General features: G+C 40.5%; 1 protein-coding gene across 2 annotated transcripts in view; it reads left to right on the top strand.

Annotated features, from left to right (window-relative positions):
* stk10 (serine/threonine kinase 10) overlaps positions 1–17,108 on the top strand; it is a 50,227-nt gene that overhangs the window by 19,283 nt on the left and 13,836 nt on the right. The window contains exons 1-6 of one of the 2 annotated variants that reach the window (XM_054730731.2): positions 207–286; positions 5,442–5,490; positions 6,091–6,240; positions 9,605–9,677; positions 11,787–11,981; positions 12,503–12,584. In XM_054730731.2, the coding sequence (XP_054586706.1) occupies positions 5,445–5,490; positions 6,091–6,240; positions 9,605–9,677; positions 11,787–11,981; positions 12,503–12,584 (546 nt within the window). In that variant the 5' untranslated portion in view covers positions 207–286; positions 5,442–5,444. Of the gene's footprint in view, positions 1–206; positions 287–5,441; positions 5,491–6,090; positions 6,241–9,604; positions 9,678–11,786; positions 11,982–12,502; positions 12,585–17,108 lie in introns of those variants that run through there. The other variant, XM_015961401.3, reaches the window with a different exon arrangement.

Below are 17,108 nucleotides of genomic sequence, written 5' to 3'. Positions count from 1 at the left end.
ATGCAGAAACTGAAATTTCTTGGGTCCAATCGATGATCATCCAATCCATTCAGTGTTGCCAATGCAACTAAAGTAGGTCATGATGTGAGTGTTTTTTCTGATCATTTCTTTGGTGTCGTTAAAGGTGTGGAGAGGTTAAAGTACCTAAGGGACGAGTGGCCTTTCCTAAAAAGGAAAGACTGGGCCAGGTATTGGAGTACTGTTCGTAAGTGAGCCCCTGGTGTTCAGACATTGGCTATTGGAGTTTCTGCCAGGCTCGGCCTAAAGAAGAGGAAGTCCTCTCCATGTGGGTGCACCAACTGTGGGGATAAGAGTCAAGTTTGGGTGCATTTCAAGTAGGGTGGCAGGCAAGGGTTGTGGCTTTACCCTCTACCCACACGAGGACTCAAACTAGTTGATTTGATGTAAAACACGACTCGTGGGCGTATGTGATGTATGTTTGATTCAGAAGCAGATTTTTGATGATCAATCATAGTATGTAGTAAAGATACCATTTACGCCAAGTCTAAAGGGTGAATTATTGTTACATGGCAGCAGTGGTCTCAAACCCTGGTCTTCAAGGGCCTTAATCCAAAAGGTTTTAGGGACAGCAGTAGCTCAGGAGCTAGAGCAGGTCGGAAGGTTGCAGGTTTGACCCTGGCTCTGACCAGACAATGCTGCCGTTTTGTCCTTGGGCAAGACACTTAATCTGCCTTGCCTGCTGGTGGTGGTCAGAGGGCTCGGTGGCGCAGGTGTTCAGCAGGACTTGCCTCTGACAGTGTGCCCCAGGACAGCTGTAGCTACATCGTAGCTCATCCCCACCAGTATGTGAATGGAAAATGGGCCGAATGTGTTGTGAAGCACCTTGAGGGGTTGAAGAACCCTAAGAAGGTGCTACACAAGTACAACCATTTTATCATGTTTTAGTTGTTTCCCAGCATTTGACTCAATGGTTTGATCACCTGTTCAGCCTGTTAATCACCTGCTGATTAAAGTTAGGTTTGTTTAAAGAGCAAGTCACCCCCTACAAGAAACTTACTTCACTCCCTCTTCATGTTTGAAAAATGCAACAAATGCTGTTGCCTAGTAGACAGAGAGGGCGGAGCCGCAAACCAATGCACACACACACAGGCTCACAACGACATTGTGACATCATAAGGACCAGTTTACATCATAGCATACCTCTTAGCCAATAGCGGTGGCAGATTTAAATTCAAATGCAGTGCAGAGTTTTTACCTGACGACGGCACAACACTGACAGTTTTAGGCAGAATATTTAAATTTTAACTAAGATGCACTGAAGTACCAAATTATTGACTACACGTGTCTGCAGCATGATTAGACACGCATTTATGTAGTTTTATCAGCAAAAAAAGTTTATTTGGGGGTGACTTGCTCTTTAAGCAGGAAAATGACTAAAACATGCTGGACTGTGTGGCCCTCGAGGATCGGCGTTTGAGACTCCTGCATTGCAGTCACTCTAATGTGCGGGAGTGGATGCTCACTGCTTCTTTGGGATGGGTCAAATACAGAGAATAAGTTCCCCAAGAGGAATTAATTTATTTACTACTTCCAATGAATGGCACAGAACAAAAAAAGTCATATCCTGAACACTTTAATCTAACTTGATATACTTTCACACATCTGTATGATGGTCCAACAACTGACCACAGCTGTATTATCATTGGCCATGGCTGATGTTCCAGAATGTGAAGGATGAACCTTCTCCAGAAGTTGGCGTTGGGCGCTTAGACAATTAATTTATTCTGATGAACCAGATGTACAAACACCTTGCTTTTGCAATGAAACCACATGCTTCCTGTTGGTGTCTGTCTGCTTCAGAGCTACTGCTTTTGCTTTCTTGTCTCATATCCAAGTTGTATTTAGTAACTAAACCATCAATTCTTTTAGGTCTTAGAAAACAATAACATATTTTGATGGCCCAGCTAGGATTTTTACAATTAACCGGTTAGCAGTGAGACTTCAGTTACCTCCCGATGTGTGAACTGTAGAAAAAGGGGACCCACCCTTCTGCTTTCCACCAAGATGAGAGAAAAAGCTGTTTCTCACTTCAGGGGAAAATCTGGTGTTGAGGCGAGCAAGGCTGGCTAGCCCACGTTGTGAGAAAAACAGGGCCTTTATTACAAAATGCTGACATCAGCATTTCTAGAAGAATGGAGAGCAACAGTGAGAATACAGGACGACAGATGCACGACAATACATTAGAGCACACCATTTAGTGCTGTTGCAGTGCTTAATCATGGCTGCTTAAAGTATGAATGTTTTCAGTCGAAGTAAGTGTCGTCCTCATACATTTTAATACATTTCAGCCAGTTTATGTTAAGAATATGATTATCCTTCCCTAAAAACAACATTTCCTCAACATATATAGAATTCACAAGAACCTAGATTCCTAATTAAAGGCACACTTGGCAGTTTTGACTTGCTTTTAGCACCCCCTAGTGTTTATTTTGTAGAACCAAAAGCAAAACTTATCTCCTCGCTGTACGTTCATCTTTTTAACACCTTCATCTAACAGCTGAACCCTCTACCCAGCCTCCATTAGTGTCTACAGGATCGGTTCATTGTTAAATTAGACAAATCAGCTGTGTTCATGATCTAAAACATGCAGGAAACCTGCTGGAAGCAGACTGCAGCGCCAGGTATGTCAGCTCAATTTTTCTAAGTGCACAACTGGTGGTCTGCCACTCTGAAGTTGCAAGTGTGTCATTCTGGCCACAGAATGCGGTGGGGGTCTGAGTGCCATGTCATTAACATTGTAAAGGCCCATTTCAGCACATACAGGCTGAAGAAATTATGAAAAAAGTTGCATAAGGTTGAAATAATTAGTTTCTTTTCTCTGAGGTTATTAATTGCCTTTTTTCTTTCTTTTTGTTTTTACCAATATAAGCAAAAGTAAATCTCCTTCTAGTGTCAAGAGAAGAACATATCAATCTTAGCTGTGTTCATAACCCACCCACCATCCAGTAAAACTCATAATATTCATTATCTGTTACTACTCATAATCAAACCAGATCCAAGGACATTTTCATCCAGTTTTAGACAACAAAGACCACTGTATTAAATGTTAAAGCTAGGATTGGGAACGTTTGCATGTGTCAACATTTTTTTATCCTGCTTTTCTACTGTGTAAAGTGCACTTGCAGTTTGGATGCAGTTCTTTGCTAGAGACCAGCCTTTCTCTTTCATTTACCCTCTTGGGAAAATGGGCAGGTAAATCATTCAAACTACCAAGCAGTGAAATGGAGGATGACTGCAGAGTCAGCGAAGTTAGCTCCATATGTCTCAACACTTTTAAAAGCTCTCTGATTAGTTTCTGATTTACAGAAAACGGTTCAAATAACCTTTATTAACCAATGGGTGGCCTTTAATTGGCTCTAATTTATGACTATTCAAGACTAGCTTGAATGAATTTTATGTTTTGCAAGTATTGTCCGTTAAACACAAACTTTATTTTATCATAGCGCTGAACACCTGGCAGCTCAGACGAGATGACACTAGCAGCCTGTTAGACAGTCTGGTGTATCCACTAAAGACTTTGGTCCGCGTGCTATGTTCCACCCACAGAAGGTATGCTTTACATGCAGTTTGGGCAGTTGGAGCACATTCTCCTCCTCGGCTCAGCACGTCACCCATAATTCCTCTGGGCAGGGAGGACAACAACTGCCACAGAAAGACCAAAACAAAAATAATGGGCGTTTTGGCTGGTGGTAACCTGTCATCGGGAAGTAGTTCACACGCTTTTGATTGTTCTCCCTTCGTTTTGTTGGTAAAAATAGTCATTTAAATCTTTGAATCTTATTGGTGGTTTGTTTGGCTGTTCATTTTTCCCTGTTCATTTCAAGAGTCGTCAGTGGAGATTAATGTGAAATATTGTGTTTTGGGCGGTGATTCTAAATTCTTTATCAGTTTATTGACGTTGGGCAGTTAATGAAATCCAAAGGGGACTTATTTGGTTTCTCAAAGACATTTTACTTCTCATCCAAGCAGTTATTTCAATTCTGACCGGAATATGTGAGGGTCAAGCTCATAAACCGTAGCTCTCTGTTGTTGCTAAACGAGCTGAAACTACCAATGAGTACTCTGTCTCCCTACTCCCTGAAGAGTCGTTTATGTCTTTATGTCTCATTGTCCTTTTGAACAAACTTTAATTGTACAAAAAAACATGATAGACTTGTGTTTTAGCAAAAATCTGGCAACATGATATATATCAAAATAGAGCGGATATGATGTAATATAATGTGAAATTAGAAGCTGGACGATATTTGCCAATTTAAATTTTTTATTTAGAAAACTCAGGCCAGGATCTTCCAAGACACATCCAGTGTTATCCTGAGATCTTTAGGTTCTGTCAGAATGAAGGCGGTAAAAACTTCTGCCATCTAGCAGTCGGAGTTTGAATTGCACCACACAAAAGAAATCAAGTAAATGTAGGCATGTAGATTGCAAATAAAAAGCAAATAAATATTGATTCAGTGTCATAACATGAACTATCATAATATTTCAATGTATTAATATTTTTCTTACATCCCTAAATTTCCAAAACCTGTGCAACATAGAACTAGTCAATGAGAAAACTGAGTTCTAAATACACTTTTCAACTGACGAAGATGAAGTAAAAGTCCTTGATAAAACTGTGACTAAAACCAAAACTATTAGGGTTAATCAAGTCCTCACAAAAGAGCATTATTAGCCAAGGTTGACATTCTTCATGCACTCTTTGTACTCATAACCAGCTTGACTAAAAGGCCACTCCTTGTCTGGTACCAGTCCGATGATTGGTGGTGTTGTCATAGCAGCCAGGGACTGGGTGATGATACATGACTGAGATAAAGCAAAAGGAATGTTCTACACCCGCAGCTGATCTCTGACCATTTGGAATAAAAAAAAATCATCTGCATTCGAATAAATCAGACAATTTTACATTTATACACAAATTGTTTTCTTACACACTTTGATTTTCTAAATTGTGTGTCATTGAAGTTTTATGAATCAAGTTGATGTGTTTTAATGTTTGGGTGGATTGGCTTTGAAGGGTTAGGTTATAAATGCTGATCGAGTTCTGCTGTCAGCTAAGAGGAAGCCATTAATGCTCTCTTTGGTCGTGTTTTTGCTTCTCTGGTGAACTAGTTGGCAGTGTGTCTCATGCAGCATATCCTCTTAATGCCTGGTTGTTTGTCACAGATCACAGTTTCAATCCAGTTATTTAATTTGCAACTCTTGTTTATCATTGTAGTGTCACCAGAGAAACTAAGTTAGTGACCTACAGAGATAGATCTTTGAGGTGGAAAACGTTTCTGGCCATCAAGCCAGAAATATAGAGTGCATCTGCTGAAACCAGAAGTCCAGTTTTAGTTGATTTTTGTTCTTTTAAAAACTATGATTTTATTCTGACTGTATACATTTGGGTTCAACGTGACCTCTTCTCTCCTTTTTCACAGATCATGATTGAGTTCTGCCCTGGAGGTGCCATGGATGCCAACATGTTAGGTAGAACCCCTTTTTTACCTCTCTAACCACTCAACCCTGGTAATGTTGCCTTTTCAGCAAATGCCTTTGAAAAGTTGGAGAGACACCAGAAAAGCTTCTCCAAGATCAGAGATCCAGTGCATTCACTAAAACTTCATCTATTGAAGATTAAACACCTATATGGACATTTTTCTGCACCCCCTTCATATTCATGCCATGCACTTTTGACAGTCTGATACTGAATGGCTGACTCTCGGGTGTGGGAAACTCTCCTGGTCTGTTTTGACTGAATAATCCACCTCTTCATAACTGCCTGAACCTCCTTAGCTAACCAAACACAGACAAAGTAAAGTCCAGTCTATGGGCCCAACTGTGTTTGGACTTTTCTATCCAGGGATTACCTTCCAGCCACACTATCTGCTCTGATATTTGATCTTGTGATGTTTCCTCTGATATGATTCTTTGTAAGTTGAAGTTGTACCATGACCATTTGTAAACGTGTGTGCCAGTGTGTGATGTCTTTTGAGCCCTACCTTCACATCTTTCTGTTCCTCTTCTAGTTTGTATTTGTTTTATTTTTTGTACTGAACCTCTCCGTCTCACCATCTCGTCTCTTAACAGAGTTAGATCGAGGACTGACGGAGCCACAGATCAAAGTGGTCTGCCGCCAGATGTTGGAGGCTCTGGAGTATCTCCACAGCCTAAAGATCATCCACAGAGACCTGAAGGCTGGTAACATCCTCCTCATGTTGAATGGAGACATCAAACTTGGTAAGGGTTTTGTTTCACAAGCTCTGAAGTTTCAATATGTTGAGAACTTCTGGTGATAAATGCATTCATAGTATTTACATAAGGTACTTCTTATAGATACCATACCGTAGTTTATTTATATAGTACATTTAAAATGCAGCATGGGAGCTGCCCAAAGTGCTGCACAGGCTGGACCAAATCACAACTAATCAAAGCAACAAAAAACAGAGGATAAAAATTCTGATCAATAAAAGCAAATCAAACATAAGGAATACTAAGAACACATTAAAACACACATACAATAAAACAATAAAATTTGTCACTGTCTAAAATCCAAGTCGTAAAAGTGGGGCTTTAAACGAGATTTAAAAACCACCAATGATGGAGCCTATCAAACTATAATAGGCAGAGTTCCACAGCTTTGGGACAGCATGTACAAATGCTCGTTCACCCCGTGTTTTGTAACGCATCTGGGGAGTGCAAAGCAGCAGGAGGTCAGCCGACCTCAACGTGCACGTGGGTACATAGGGAGTGAGCAGGTCAGAGAGATAGGGAGGTGCCAGGTTGTTGAGTGCTTTAAACACAAAAGTCAATGACTTAAACTGTACTCGGAGACTGACAGGGAGCCAGTGAAGAAGTTTCAGTACAGGGGTAATATGGCTGCGATATAAAAAGTTTAGCTGGATTTTTTTGATGTAGCAAAATTCCTATGACACGTGAGTCATGACAAAATATCATAAGATGAACAGAATACAAGGGATGTTTCCAGTGATGAGTAGATATTGAGGTATAGAAATATAAAAAGCATTAGGCAAGTGCCTTCACTCCACACCTTAAAGAGTCAACTGAAGAATCATTTTTGCTTCCTAGCAAAGTTATAGCCAATCTCCTTTAAATTCTTGTTTTTATGCCTGTTGGTTTTTTTATTGGTCACACTTTGTTAGATTTCATGGTTGTGTGAAAGCACTAAATAAATAAGGTCACATGCTTTGCTTTTACATAGTAAATATGTGTAATGAATTTTAACCAAAAAGGAGCAGAAAATCCAAATTAAATAGAATATATAATAAGTGTTTTAATTAAAAAAAACACTTTTAGTGGAAGACCGTCACATCCTCACTTCATCGGTTACCTGTATACTGAATATTATTTTTATTAACATAAAGGCATAGTCGGGGGCATTAAGTCCCTCTGTCGATGAATCAGAATCCAGCTCTGTGTGGGAAAAATGACATTTTGAGAATGTTTCCTTTTATTGACTTGAAGAGTTCTCCACATTCTTAACATTGCACAGCTGCTGAGGTTGTGGACCCAACCCAAAGGCCAGTGTGTTTTGGATTGAAGTGTGGCTGTTGGGGGAAAAAAGTGGAAGAATTGTTGTCTTAAAGCTGTGGAACACTGAAAAACCATTTTAAAATCTTATTTCTGATTATAATTGGTCACTCTGAGTTTTTCATGCATGTTGAAAATGAAAATAGTCTCCTACACCTATCCCTTGCATTAGCTTCTGATAGGAAATAGAGTGAAACACTAGGATTTGAAAAGTCTGACAGATCTACGTCACACTGTCACTTATGGAGTCACCCATCTTGGCTCACGACAGGGAAGGCTGTTGTTGGTTTAGCATCCAGGAAACAGCCGAGAATGTCTCGACTAGTAGAAGCTAACAGTTAGCATTAGCAACTCCACCACATGACAGAACTCCGTCAGGCTTGTGTTGTGTGTGGAGATAAAACATCAACGTCACAAAGAAAATGGAGTAGAGTTGCGTTGCTCTAAGCCAATCAGAGGTGAGATGTCCACATATCAGGAAATAAGACTGCTGTCTAGCGCTCAGCTGGCTCACTTTATTCAGTTTTTTTCTAACAGAATATGACTTAAAATGCATTAATTCCTACTAGGGATGTAAGAAAATATCGATATGGCAATATATCGTGATTTTTTTCTAGCAATATAATGTTGATATTCAAATGCTGTGTATCTAATCCTGGAAATAATTTACATGTAAGCATTTGTGGATTTTCTTTTCTTTTGTTGCAATTCAAATGCCAACCGCTAGTTAGCAGCAGTGTGACACCTCATGTTAAACACGTCAAGTATCAGTTTGGACTGTTTATTGAATTTTCCTACAATAAAATCAGTCAAAAAAATTGCTAATCATCTGGCTGAATGTATCACAATATATCATGATATATTATATCATCTCCCCTGTATCGTGAAATGTATCGAATTGCAAGAATTTTACCAGTACACATTGCTAATTCCTACTAGAGACCACTGCAATTGTATTCATTAAAGGCGTATTCAACAGTTTTAATGTTCTTTTGAGTCTAAGTTCAGGCAGCTCAAAAGGTCTAAAAGGGTTGATGCTACTTTTCTTCAGAACCATCATTAGTTTTGGTTTTATTTTGATGTGCATCATAGCAACAAATGAGTCATACTTTTCAGAACCTATGGATTCTCTCAGATGGGCTTGTGTTTTCTTATAGGAACCGTTTTTACGGCCCGACATTCTTCCTTAGCACACCACAGTCAGATGTAATTACTGGGAGTTGCCTCTTTAAAGTCATTATGTCATGACACGGCCTCATTTACAATCTCCCAACTTATATAATGAATGTTAATTCAAGCTAGGTGGCAATTAACTGTCTGTGAGGACAGTTGAGTGCATCCAACGCTCAAGTGAGGTTCAATATTAGACAAGCTCCTCAGGCAGCAGGCAACTTCAGTTTTTTGTCTTTCATGGACAATTAATTGAAAGACAGCAGAATCTTATTGCATTAAGTACTCAAAATGACGTATTTAAACACATTTTTTGTTAAATTTCAATGGGTGAAACAGCTCAGAACTCAGTTATTTAGTTATTTCTGTCTATTGGGATTTCCTCTTAAAATGTTTAGTGAAAGAAAAACTGTGAAAACAATTGTTTCCTTCTCACTTTATAGAAATTCGCTAGACTGTAAACAGCTGAAGCTGAAATGATCAGTTTAATTTGAAGGGATGGACATATTTGAAACAAACTAAGGCAGCGTGGGGTTCCCTAGCTGAATATGTCAGTAATCGAAGCTTGTTGTCTTGTGTTCTAGTTCCAAGGACCTCTGCCAAAAATGTCCCTGCCTCGGCTGTCCCGCTCATAAACATTCCTATTCACAAAATAAAAATAGAGCGAAAGTTCTGTGTGCCAGAGGAAAAACGACACTCCTGTAATCTAATGCTTTTGTCAGGGGGTTTGGGCAGCTTGTTTGGGAAACAGGACTGCTATAAAATCACTTAAATTTTTTTGTAGTTGTGTCTCCACCTATAATAACTTTGTCCACAACATTTCAATGTTTTTTATTAATATTTTTATTTAATTGAGTTGTTTTTTCCTTGTTTAAAATTCCAGCTGATTTTGGCGTGTCTGCAAAAAACAACAAAACCTTACAAAGAAGAGATTCTTTCATTGGAACTCCATACTGGTGAGTAACAGACGCACATCAAACGGGCATCCTAGTTCATTTTCTACTTTGAGTAATTATAGCGAGCTTTACCTGATACAGCGCATTAAATCTTTAAACAACTCAGTCATTTTGTTGTCTTCAGACTGTTTTTCATTACTGGCAAAAATGTCATACAAAGCCCTAGAATACAGATCATCATCCACCCTTTCATTCCAGACTGAGTTTTGAACTAGGATAATCTGATTGGGGCTGCATGGTGGCGCAGTTGTTAGCGCAGTTGGCGCAGCAAGAAGGTTACAGGTTCGAAACTCGGCTGTGGCCTTTCTGCGTGGAGTTGCGTGTTCTCCCCATGCATGCGTGGGCTTCCTCTGGGTACTCCGGTTTTCCCTACAGATCACAGCATGCCCTACAAGTTAAAAATTGTACGTCGCTTTGGATAAAAGTGTCTGCCAAATGAACATAAACATACACATCTGATGGGATGCAGGCACTAAATCAGTCTACTTCACTAAAAAAAAGGGAGCCAAGTCACAAAGTGAATATTGTGATTTACTGGTTCTCCAACCTTCACATATAACCATGCACTTTGGGTAATTCCTTATACAGTTTGATATTTCCCAACATTGTTTCAGTCCCTGTTTTGTGGTTCCCATCGTGCTGACCTGGTCTGGAAATGACTGTCAGCCACTGATTGGCTAGGGGGTGGAGTCACTGGCTGTTGCAGAGCTTTCTGCCTTGGTGTCTGCAGCCAATTCCTGGTTCAGAAACTGACAAAAACCCAAAGACTAAGCACAGTGTTCAAGATCGCTGCCATTGTTGTGCTGTGTTGTGCTTCTGTGTAGCATACAGATCTCCTCACACTGTTTACAGCTCACCTCACATAATTTTTGTCCTGAGTAAAGATCTCAAGTGCCTCGGGTCCCTCCTCTCCCGTGAGTGCCGCCAATCTGCCCCTTCCTCCCCTCTCACTATGACGAGTGCGCCTACTTTTAGAAGAAGAAAAGATATTTTATATAGGGCCTCAAGATAAAAATCACGAGGCGCTTCGGCGCTTAGTCACGGATATAGCAGAGAAAATCAGCTACACTGAAGTGAGATGTGTTAACTTAGATTTTAAGACCATGCACAGTCATTGAAAAACTGACCACAGGGATTTCAACCAGTTTGCATAAACTCAACTGAGCACCTTTACAGCTTCACAGCTTTACAGGTTTTGAACGTGAACACAGTCGCGGAACACTCACCCCTCCCAACGGGTTTCTTCCCTGAGATTCTTCTGCTGGAATCAGAAACTTGCAATGCTGAAAACAAGATAGTGCTATACACCTGTTGCTGTTTTCTAGGTTCAAACGTCTCTTGTTGTCCGTTACTTCAAATGGTGAAGTTTTTTGTTTTGAGACACTAGTTTGGTCTAATGTTAAAGTGGTAGCAGCCGGCTGTTTCTCCTCTGATATTTTTGAGCCACGAACCTCTCACACCAGTGGTGTTATGCTAAATACGCAAGTGCATAAGTAATGGAGGACCCAGAAAGTGCGTAAGTTTGGCGAGACTGACATCTGGATGGTCCGGTGGTTGTGTCCGAAATGTGTTATTGGCGGAGGTTTTTAAACAAACATGAGAGAACCACTATTTTATTTATTTTTTTGCTGTTGTTGCTTTTTTAATCTCGACAGTATATCTATGGGTTTTCTTTGTTAAAACGTCATTAAGAGGCTTGAAAAAAATTAAGCCAATTTGTTTTCAAAATTTGCTATTGCAGCTTTTATCCTCTGTTGTTAGCAACAAGCTATTCTTGACACTTGGGCAAAGGCTTCAAAGTGAACCTTGTTCCACTGTTTTCCTTCTATGGTTAACCATTAACCAGAACTTGTTATCATCTATCAATAGTGGCTGATATGAGTACCAACCCAGCTCAATTAAAACTCAATTGTGATCTTATGTTACATAATACTTGTGTGTTGGGGAAAAAAAGGTTTGTCAAAAAAAAAAAAAATCAAGAATTTAACAAATCTATCTTCTAGTTTTTCATTTTCTATCCAAACAGAATATGGATGCTACAACTAGTATGGATGATTTGATGTGAAAACTCATATTTGAGTGGTATAATCTTCTGTTTGTCTCTACCAGGATGGCTCCAGAGGTGGTGATGTGTGAGACAACAAAAGATGCTCCATATGACTTCAAGGCTGACATCTGGTCTCTAGGAATCACTCTGATTGAGCTCGCCCAGATTGAACCCCCCCACCACGAGCTCAACCCCATGAGGGTGCTGCTGAAGATTGCAAAATCGGAGCCTCCCACTCTGGATTATCCACAGAAATGGTGAGATCACATGTTGCATGTTGGTAAAAAACTGCATGGGAGTAAGGGAAGCAGGAAAGAGTAATTTATTTAAAGCATAAAAAGTGACAGATGGAGCCAACAAGGTCATAAATCTGTCAATCTAGTTCATTCTTTTGCTATTTCTACACACATGGTGAACAATAAGTAATGCTCTAGCCATCCCATGTAGCACTATTGTCCTTCTCTCTCTCTCCTGAAGTGCTTTAACAACTTAACAAGTAAGGACTTTAGCAAGTGCCAAACTGTTAATCTTCCTGCCAGGTTTTACTAGTCATATTGTTCCACTGTAGCAAATTTATTGCAGCAAAAGCAAAGTTATCAGGGATGGGTTGCTGAATCATCACTGCTAGTTTTATAAAGCACAGATGTGCATGAAAATAAATATCACGTGCCAAAAGTGCTAATTTAGAACTGTTCAATATGTAGCACATTTTTTTTATTCATTTAGTCTTTTTTTCCCCCTCATTTAAATTGATTTTATTTTTATGTTTCTACCCAAGGTCAAAGGATTTTAATGATTTCTTGAAAAAAGCATTGGATAGAAACCCAGAAACTCGTCCAAGTGCTACACAACTCTTAGAGGTAAGACCTGATATAGTTTGTTTTTAATATTGAAAAAAATAAATACAACGTTGAACTTTGATCTCATAAAACATGGTTTGTGCTTTATTTTTCATGCGTTGAAATTATTATTTTAAATATGACATTTCTTGAAGCAGTATGTCTTTCTAGCACAATGCCATTTTCCCCGATTGTGACATCACAAATCCTCGACTTTTTGAAATGGCTTGTTATACTCACAAAATTGCTAAAACCAGACACTGACAGAAAACCGATGGTTTCTTTTTCAAGTTGTGCGTGTTTATAGAAGCAGTAGAGACCCACATTGCAGCACAGATGACTGTTGCATTTGTCGCCTGTAAATGTTAAGAAAGAGAGCATAACCTGTGTAGGTTTGATGATTTCAGTGAAAAATGAAGATAAAGAAAAACAATTATTTGATTGGTCAGCAGCTGTCCATCCAGCATGCCTTCTCAGTACCCAACACATGCATCTGAAATTCCACACTCCATTGCAATAGGTGTTGATAATTAATTTCATGGTTGAACAAAAAGCAAAACATACATTGAGTGAATCTGTCCACTGGGCACCTGTTTCTATTTTAATAATTTAGCCAAGTACCAGCATCACGGTGCAATTATTAGATTTAAACGAGATTCAGAAGAACAGCAATAGTTGCAAATCCCGGACAAGCCCCCAGTTTTTGACAAAAAAACTGGAAGAGGCTAGGTGGAAGTCAAATGAAATGTTTTATTACACCCAAAATTATTACAATTTCTAATTAAATTTCTAATTATGAAAACACACTGAATGTGGTAGCAGGTTTATCTTCGACATACATTAGTGATTTGTTCCTACAGTGCCCTCTGAGCTCAATAAGAAATAGTTGGAATGACAGTAGTACAGTAATACAGCACCCCTCTTCATGACTCAAAGTAAACCACTGATGCTTGTTTCCCAGAAATGCTAATATTGAAGTAAGCTAAAAAAACTTTTTTTTTTAAATTAAAGTTGCATAAACTTGAGCCAGGCAAATGAAAAAGCAGCTAGCTGGGTGTGGACAGTAGCATCTATTAAAATTCAGAGGCACAGTTTCCTGTCTGAATTCCATTGCTGAGGGAATGTCAGCTATTTACATTCCAGCTTTCAGCCAATATTATGCTAGGACCACTCTGCTTAAGACTTTGTGTCAATTAGAGTGTAGCAGACATGAAAATCCTAGACCCATTCCCACTGGGAATACTGTGTGTGTTCTCCTTCAAGGGGGGTCAGAGGGATGGGTGCGGTTTGAATTTTTGGAAGTTTTAGATGTCTATCATGCTTGCTTATCCCACTTGTGCAGGGCTGTGCAGCGGATGTCGGATGATGTCAGCAAACATTTCAACAAGATCTTATCAATGACTATAACTGGTTTCAGGTCACACTTTGCAATGCAGGCATTCAAATAGTTTAATAGCTTGAAGAAAACAAATGTTGCGGTGATTAAACAAATAAATTGTGATGATTTGGTGGTTTATGACCTAACCCCAACAATAACCTATTCCAAAACTGTATGTGTGGCGGTGAATAAAGTCTTAAAGTCATCCTTTTTTTTTTTTTTTTTTTTGGAAAACTGGAATGAATCACTCTAGTCTCATGTATATCCCACATATTTTCCAATAAGGATTGTTTACAAAACATTACTTATTATTAGTTGCAATGGCTTTTGTGGCTGGTTGCAGTCCATCTCCATGACTTGTGTGCATCACAAACGGCTTCTCCATCTGATTTCTCATGGAGGGCAATTTTATGCACACACACCCCCCCTCCTTTTTTCCACATCAATTATCTATATAAGAATATTTATTGACTTGTAAAATTAGCTATTGCCAGGGCCTTAGAAAGATGTGTAATCATCCACTTATGTGAGCAACTCGTGTACGGTGAAAATCTCATTTTAATTTAAAGTTCAGGCAAAACAAAGTTTAATTTTAGACACCAAAATATAACATAATTACATTTTCACCTCTAAACTGCACTTTGAATATATGAGGACTGCCCTTTGCTGCCATAACTGAATACTGTTGAATAAATAAACGCATAAATCTCGTTTTCTTTCCCTTCGTAGTAGAATCACAAGGAACCCTTCCTCGGTTCAGCTCCTGGTTTTTGTAACAGTGTCATGTTGTTCACACTTAAACCTTTCAAATCATACATGTTACTTTGACTCTAAAACGGTGTGAACGACAACAGAAAAGACAAACAGTAAGCTCCACTGATCCTCCTCATCTTTAGAAAACCAAAACGTGGTTAAATTTGACAGTGCAGTGCTACCCAGTCTGCATTTTTTCATCTACTTGAGAGAAAAAGAAGGTATATTTTGATTTAAAAACAGTTTTTTCAGACCAAGGACAGAGTAGGAAGTCCACAACTGTAAGTTAGACTAAATGACCTTAACAGATTGTAGAGAAAAGGGAGGAGGCAGCATTTAGTCTTGATTGCTATGTTTTAAAGTCTTCATGTGTGAACTGGCCAAAAACAAGCAAAACACAGCAAGTGATGCATGCATTTGGAAGAATGAAAGAGGTGGTTGAGAGGAATTACTTTTGTTTCAACCTTTGTTTTAAATTCTTTTTAAATGCATCAAGACAAGAAAACAAATGTAAGTAGATGTAGTTACTTAACTGAAAGTCAGAATTTGCACACACTGCAAAAAACACAAAGCCAACCTTTTTTTTTTCATTTGTGAAAATTAGGGTTTTTGTGAAAAAATATGTTTTATTATAGTGAAAAAGAAAAAGGAAATACAGGTTTAAATGACAGTTCAAGGCTTCACCCAAATATTGGTTAATAAAAAAATCTACCAAATGATCACAAAATTTCTCCTGAAATGGACTGTTTGATATAAAATAATGTATCGTTAAACATCAATCAATGTCTAAAATGCTTTAATCTTTGAATTAAGCTTTATTTTCTGATTGCATTTGTCATTTAATTAAATTTTTTCATGTATTTATCTTCGTCTTTGTCTTCGTCTTCCTCCGCTTATCCGGGTCCGGGTCGCGGGGGCAGCATCCCAATTTGGGAGCTCCAGGCCGTCCTCTCCCCGGCCTTGTCCACCAGCTCCTCCGGCAGGACCCCAAGGCGTTCCCGGACCAGATTGGAGATGTAACCTCTCCAACGTGTCCTGGGTCGACCCGGGGGCCTTCTGCCGGCAGGACATGCCCGAAACACCTCCCCGGGGAGGCGTCCAGGAGGCATCCTGACCAGATGCCCAAACCACCTCAACTGGCTCCTTTCGATCCGGAGGAGCAGCGGTTCTACTCCGAGTCCCTCCCGAATGTCCGAGCTCCTCACCCTATCTCTAAGGCTGAGCCCGGCCACCCTACGGAGGAAACTCATTTCGGCCGCTTGTATCCGCGATCTCGTTCTTTCTGTCATTACCCAAAGCTCATGACCATAGGTGAGGATTGGGACGTAGATCGACCGGTAAATCGAGAGCCTGGCTTTCTGGCTCAGCTCCCTCTTCACCACGACAGATCGGCTCAGCGTCCGCATCACTGCAGACGCCGAACCAATCCGCCTGTCGATCTCCCGATCCCTCCTACCCTCACTCGTGAACAAGACCCCGAGATACTTAAACTCCTCCACTTGAGGTAGGACCTCTCCCCCGACCCGGAGGTGGCAAGCCACCCTTTTCCGGTCGAGAACCATGGTCTCAGATTTGGAGGTGCTGATCCTCATCCCAGCCGCTTCACATTCGGCCGCGAACCTACCCAGCAAGAGCTGAAGGTCAGAGCTGGATGAAGCTAGGAGGACCATATCATCCGCAAAAAGCAGAGACGAGATTCTCCTGCCACCAAACTCGACACACTCCACACCACGGCTGCGTCTAGAAATTCTGTCCATAAAAGTGATGAACAGAACCGGTGACAAAGGGCAGCCCTGGCGGAGTCCAACCCTCACTGGGAACAGGTCCGACTCACTACCGGCTATGCGGACCAAACTCACGCTCCTCTGGTAAAGGGACTGAATGGCCCTTAACAGAAAGCCACCCACCCCATACTCCTGGAGCGTCCCCCACAGGGTGCCCCTGGGGACACGGTCATAAGCCTTCTCCAAATCCACAAAGCACATGTGGATTGGTTGGGCAAACTCCCATGCCCCCTCCATCACCCTTGCAAGGGTATAGAGCTGGTCCACAGTTCCACGGCCAGGACGAAAACCACATTGCTCCTCCTCTATCTGAGATTCAACTATCGATCGGACCCTCCTCTCCAGTACCTTGGCGTAGACCTTTCCAGGGAGGCTGAGGAGTGTGATCCCCCTATAGTTGGAACACACCCTCAGGTCACCCTTCTTAAAGATGGGGACCACCACCCCGGTCTGCCACTCCCTAGGAACTGCCCCCGATGACCACGCAATGTTGTAGAGACGTGTCAACCATGACAGCCCTACAACATCCATAGCCTTGAGATACCCAGGACGAACCTCATCCGCCCCCGGGGCTCCGCCGCTGTGTAGTTGTTTGACTACCTCAGCAACTTCTGCCCCCGAGATCGGACA

Source organism: Nothobranchius furzeri, chromosome 10 (assembly GCF_043380555.1).
Source record: "Nothobranchius furzeri strain GRZ-AD chromosome 10, NfurGRZ-RIMD1, whole genome shotgun sequence".
Lineage (NCBI taxonomy): Eukaryota > Metazoa > Chordata > Actinopteri > Cyprinodontiformes > Nothobranchiidae > Nothobranchius > Nothobranchius furzeri.
This window is presented reverse-complemented; position numbering and strand designations above follow the sequence as displayed.